The 6,304-nt window shown below is 36.3% G+C and overlaps 2 protein-coding genes across 2 annotated transcripts; both read left to right on the top strand.

Moving 5' to 3' along the window:
- Nucleotides 1-530: 530 nt before the first annotated feature.
- On the top strand, nucleotides 531-2,437 carry LOC109238219 (neoxanthin synthase, chloroplastic). Its single transcript, XM_019404643.1, has one exon. The coding sequence runs from the start codon at nucleotides 735-737 to the stop codon at nucleotides 2,232-2,234; it is 1,500 nt and encodes a 499-aa protein (XP_019260188.1). The 5' UTR covers nucleotides 531-734; the 3' UTR covers nucleotides 2,235-2,437.
- A 1,188-nt stretch (nucleotides 2,438-3,625) lies between these two features.
- On the top strand, nucleotides 3,626-5,573 carry LOC109238220 (casparian strip membrane protein 2-like). Its single transcript, XM_019404644.1, has 3 exons — nucleotides 3,626-4,128; nucleotides 4,829-4,952; nucleotides 5,081-5,573. The coding sequence occupies exons 1-3, from the start codon at nucleotides 3,827-3,829 to the stop codon at nucleotides 5,294-5,296; spliced, it is 642 nt and encodes a 213-aa protein (XP_019260189.1). The 5' UTR covers nucleotides 3,626-3,826; the 3' UTR covers nucleotides 5,297-5,573.
- Nucleotides 5,574-6,304: the final 731 nt, after the last annotated feature.

Genomic DNA, 6,304 nt, shown 5'->3' on the forward strand with positions numbered 1-6,304 from the left:
TGTTATTTGGGTATACAATTATATGTATTGGGTAACTTTGTTCGGGACGAGTTCCAATTTTCACCCAACTTTGGAGATATTCAATCAAATAGAGGTTTTATCAGTGGACTTTGTAATCAGCAAGAATTTTGTTTCATACAAAATTTTAAGTTATTGGAAGTTTGCAATAGGAAAATGACTCATTTAAGAGAGAGAAGTTATATACAAAATAGTTTAGAATATCTACTAATAGGCTGGCTTAACATGAAATCTTATTTGGTAACTAAATCTTTACTTCATTTCGTTAGTTCAATTCGATTTTTTCAGCTTTCATATTTTAGTTCGTTTTTTTTTTTTTTTTGGATTAGTTTTTCTGTTGGGCATGTAAAAGAACTCCCTCAAAATTGTAGAAATAATTTGTCATGCTCTCTTCAATTCTTATCTTTTTTTGTTATTATTAAAAGGGAGACTAATACAAAGAAAATATGGAAGAGAGAGGTGAAGAGCAGGGACTGTGGGAAAATGCTTTTATTAACCTTATAAAAGATTCTATTTGATTAGCCCCTTTTCTTCATATTCTATTTTTTCTTATATTGTTTTGTAATATAAGCCAAAGTAGGTACCCAAAAGCATCAATATATCCTATTGCTCAGTGATTCCTCTACTCGATTTCAATTTCAATAAACTCCTCCTCCTTAAACTATATAATTACCTCCCACCATAAGTAGCCATTCTCCATCTTACAGTCTCTCTAAATGGAAACTCTTCTCAGACCTTTTCCATCTCCTTTACTTTTCACTCCTACACCTCACAGGTCTATTTTTCAACTGAATTCTACTTTTCTGAATCCAACCACCCAGAACTATTCAAGAAAAGTTCATCGCAGAAACAAAAGTAGTAGTAACAAATTTTGTAGCTTTCTTGACTTAGCACCCACATCAAAACCAGAGTCTTTAGATGTTGACATCTCATGGGTTGATCCTAATTCGGGCCGGGCTCTATTCGACGTGATCATCATCGGAGCTGGTCCTGCGGGCCTCCGGCTAGCTGAGCAAGTATCAAGATATGGTATTAAGGTATGTTGTGTTGACCCTTCACCACTTTCCATGTGGCCAAATAATTATGGTGTTTGGGTTGATGAGTTTGAGAAGTTAGGATTGGAAGATTGTTTAGATCATAAGTGGCCTATGACTTGTGTTCATATAAATGATAACAAGACTAAGTATTTGGGAAGACCATATGGTAGAGTCAGTAGAAAGAAGTTGAAGTTGAAATTGTTGAATGGTTGTGTTGATAATGGAGTGAAGTTTTATAAAGCCAAGGTTTGGAAAGTGGAGCATGAAGAATTTGAGTCTTCAGTTGTTTGTGATGATGGTAGGAAGATAAGGGGTAGTTTGATTGTAGATGCAAGTGGTTTTGCTAGTCCTTTTATAGAATATGACAAGCCAAGAAACCATGGTTATCAAATAGCTCATGGGATTTTGGCAGAAGTGAATAATCATCCATTTGATTTGGATAAAATGGTGCTTATGGATTGGAGGGATTCTCATTTGGGAAATGAGCCATATTTGAGGGTGAACAATACTAAAGAACCAACATTCTTGTATGTGATGCCATTTGATAGGAATTTGGTATTCTTGGAAGAGACTTCTTTGGTGAGTCGGCCTGTGTTATCGTATAGGGAAGTGAAAAATAGGATGGTGGCAAGGTTAAGGCATTTGGGGATCAAAGTGACAAGTGTTATTGAGGATGAGAAATGTGTGATCCCCATGGGAGGACCACTTCCGCGGATCCCTCAAAAGGTTATGGCAATTGGTGGAAATTCAGGGATAGTTCATCCATCGACAGGGTACATGGTGGCTCGGAGCATGGCATTGGCACCAGTTTTGGCTGAGGCCATTGCTGAGAGCCTCGGCTCAACCAGAATGATAAGAGGGTCTCCACTTTACCATAGAGTTTGGAATGGTTTGTGGCCTCTGGAGAGAAGATGTGTGAGGGAATGTTACTCTTTTGGGATGGAGACTTTGTTGAAGCTTGATTTGAAAGGGACTAGAAGATTGTTTGATGCTTTCTTTGATCTTGATCCTAAATACTGGCAAGGGTTCCTTTCCTCAAGATTGTCTGTCAAAGAACTTGCTATGCTTAGCTTGTGCCTCTTTGGGCATGCCTCAAATTTGGCTAGGTTGGATATTTTTACAAAATGCCCCGTGCCTTTGGTTAAAATGATTGGAAATCTAGCAGTAGAGACCATTTAAATGTGAAAGGTTGGATAATTTTAATTTCTTAGATTATTTTCATCTTTTCTAAATGAAAAAAATGAAAGAGGTCTCTGTAATGCTAGTTTACTTGGTGGATTTCACTCTTGACAGAAGTCTAGCGGAAAGAAGAAATGGAAGCTACTATTCCCTACGTATCAAGGATTCAATATATGTGATAAAGATTGATTTTCGTGCTGATATGACTTTATACAAGACACCTGGCTAGGAAAATAGCATCGTAATCACTATCGGTCAAACTCGGACTAGTTCACAAATCCGATATCCTGTCGGAAAATATTTTGGTCTAAAATTTATCACAAGACAAAAATTGAAACTTCATTAAAGGCTGTAGAAAAGAAATTAGGATTGAACCACTGTTGAATAGAGTACCTAACGAAATAGTCTGAGGTGTGTGCGAGCTTAACTCAGACACCACCATTATCCAAAAAAGTGACAATCAAGAGATTGGTATTTATAGACGTAGAGAAGTTATAAGTTTTAGGATCCATGAAAATAGGATAAACTGCATTCTTGTATGGCCAAGTTATCAACCAATCTGGTTGTATAGCCAAGTTATGGATCAATGCTGCATTTCAGATATATATATAAGTCTGCATTTAATTGACAGGACTAACTAATCGCTAGAGTTTCCAAACACAATGAATTAAGTGGATAATATCTTTTCTATAACAATAAACAGGAAAAGCATCAGTCTCATTAATCATCGACAGACAACTGGGAAGCAATCATGCCTTTACAAATGAACTATTAAATAAATGTTGTTTTAGTCTAATGGAGTGGGTTATGCAAATCAAGTTCTCTAATCAAGGTTGGTTTATGAACTGCTCCGCAATGACCCTCTAATATCCTCAACCTACGGCCAGGCACCAGAAAACGGAGCTGCTCCATCATATCTTTTGAGAATGTTTAGTATCTAATTCAAGGGAAGGAATGAGCATTTACCATCCTTGAATACTATTGCCTTAGTGCGACAACCCAATCCATAGGTTTACTTATCTGTTGGTCAGCTGCAAATTATGAAAAAGACCTTAAAGAAATTTGATCTCATAAGTTTTCACACTAGTACTTTTATATGTATTCTCTCTGTCTAAAATTGAATTAGGTTTTGCTTTTCATATCCAGTCAAGAAACGTACTTGAAATTTTCGAAAGATGAAGAGTTTGAGTTGTAACAACTCCTCCATACAAGCACCAATTTTTTTTAAGGAAAAGTATTCTCAACAATTTCATCCAAACTAATCCATGTTACCCCCCCCCCTCCCCCACACACACACCCCCAACACCCCCACCCCCACCCCACCCCACCAAAAAAAAAAAAAAACCTCTACACTGATATATGGAGTATATATTTCAGCCCTCCTCATAGTTCATTCATAACGCAAATAGCTGTAACTTGTATCAAAGAACCATTCTCACATACATCCCCCCTTCTTTACTCTATATAATTCCAACCCTTTGTCTTACTTCTTTTATAACGCAAAAAAGCGGTTATAACTTGTGTTAAAGGACCTCTCTCAAATATCTCACATACATCCCCTAGCTCTCCCCTGCATATATTAAAATAGTATAATGGATTCAAAATCCCAGAGCCATGAAACAGCCATTAACATATCTGAAACAGAGTCCAACAAAGGAAAATCTACTGCTGCTGCGCCTGCTGCCACAATTGTAGCTACCACAAAAGCTATTCCTCATAATCAGAAGGGTGGATGGCGACGAGGGGTTGCGATATTCGACTTTATTCTGCGACTTTGTGGCCTTGTGGCTGCTCTGGCTGCTGCTACTACCATGGGAACTACTGATGAAACTCTTCCTCTTTTTACTCAGTTCTTTCAGTTCGAAGCTAGCTATGATGACCTCCCTGCTTTCTCGTACGTATTATTGAATTGTGACCACCTCACTGATACTCTCATCCTAAAATTATAAGGATCCGTTTGTTCATAGATTTTCTTTTTCCGGAATTTTTTTAAAAAAACATGTTTGTCCATGAAATTTTCAAATTTTTCTATTTTTTCCCCACTCACAAAACAGCCAATATTTTTTTAAGTGAAATGAATGTCCAAACATAATTTCAAACTCCAAATACCATTTTTCAACTTAACTCCAAATACTAATTTTTTTTCAAAAATTATAATCTTTTTGTCTAAACGCCTACTAAGTTGTTGGAAAAGCACATTTTTTATTTACTCTCTCTGTTTCAAAAAGATTGACAGTATTTCTTTATTAGTCTGTTCCAAAAAGAGTGGCACCTTTTCATATTTCCTCAATATGACTTTTTAAGCCACATAAATATTATGGCATGTTTCAGACCACAAGTTTCAAAATTTTAGAGTCACACATATGTTATGGCTTATTTAAGACCACATATTTTAAAAGTCTTTCCTTTTCTATTAAAGTTTGTGTCAAGTCAAACTAAAACAATCTTTCCTAATTTTCCTTTTCAGCACTACACTATTTACAGTATCTGATTTGCTTAAATTTGGCCAATAATTAGTTACAGTCATTTTTTTTCTCTTTTCTACTAATTCTGATTCTGAGTTGATGAAACTGTTATATATGATTGATTTTCAGGTATTTTGTGGTGGCAAATGCTATTGCAAGTGGATACCTTGTCCTCTCTCTACCTTTCTCCATTGTTTGCATTGTTCGACCACATCTTGTTGGAGCTAGACTTCTTCTGTTAATTCTTGACACAGTAAGCAGAATAAACAAACTTCTCAATCCTGCTAAGTGTTAATTATAAGCACTGCCGTCATTTGGAAAATATATAAGGGGGAAACAGGATGAATTAAGCTTATGATTAAGAAAATTAAAATGGTGCAGGTAATGGTGGCATTTACCACGGCTGGAGCAGCTGCGGCGGCTGCCATAGTGTACTTAGCAGAAAACGGCAACTCCACCACACAATGGCTGGCGATATGCCAGCAATTCGGCGATTTCTGCCAGCGAGTGAGCGGCGCCGTCGTGGCTTCCTTCATTGCGGCAGTCATCTTCATCTTCCTTGTCATTTTCTCTGCCCTGTCTCTCCGAAGACACTAAGACCAAATGGACATTTGGAGTCGCCACTGTTGTTTATGGAATGTACTATCTTATCGTATGATGTGCTCACTTTCGCAAATATTTGGATTTGGTTTGTCTTTCATTTTGAGTTGTTGTAATGAAGTTTTTTTGACTTCTTGGACGTCAATTTGCATATTCACTTCTCTAATACGGTTCCAAACAGAAAAATTCAAATCTAGATTGCAGTGTGTCTCTCCAACTTATTTTAACCAAAAATGAAAAGTACTACTAGGAAGTTGGATTAATTTTTCTCCAAGTCTTCTTGTTTCCTCCCTACTTTTAATCTAGTAGGATGGTTTATCTATATTCATAACTAATTGGCTTTATCTACCTATGGGATCTGACACGGTTAAATTCACGAGGTTAACTTTTTCATTCTTTCCTCAAGTGAGGAACTTGACATTATGTTAACTTCAATCTTGTCTCTAGTACTTATATCTTTTGGTAATATTTCAAAAGTTTTTCGTCCTTTTTTTTTCCATCACATATCTTCCGAAAATCATAAGTTTTTCTTGTTTTGGCGATTGATGAAGATAATTTAGTTAATCGATATTTTCATTAATCTATCATTTAATCATATGATAAATTTATATAATATGAAATCGAGCAAGAAGAAGAATGTGCAGCTCTTTACCACGAGTCCAGAATCCAATTGTGGTTTTTTTGGACTCAAAATACCGAAATAAGTGTAAAAAAAATTTGGTGACCAAAGTATATACAACACGCTTTTAAACCGGACGTTAAGGTAAAGCGCGTTTCAAAACCACGTTTTATATAAAACGCCTTTTCAAACCACGCTTTACATATTTTGTGGGCCCGTCAATAATTCTTCTGCGCTTAACTGACATAAAAATAATTCAAATGGGTAAAACGCCCTTTTAAAAAGCATTTCACTTCAAAAAATTCGACCCCCCGGATTGGGCATTGCCTTATTTAAAGGCGTTAAGGGTTTTGCAAAAATTCATTCAAAAATAATCTCAACTCCTG

This window comes from Nicotiana attenuata, unplaced genomic scaffold, assembly GCF_001879085.1.
Source record: "Nicotiana attenuata strain UT unplaced genomic scaffold, NIATTr2, whole genome shotgun sequence".
In the NCBI taxonomy this organism is placed as follows: domain Eukaryota; kingdom Viridiplantae; phylum Streptophyta; class Magnoliopsida; order Solanales; family Solanaceae; genus Nicotiana; species Nicotiana attenuata.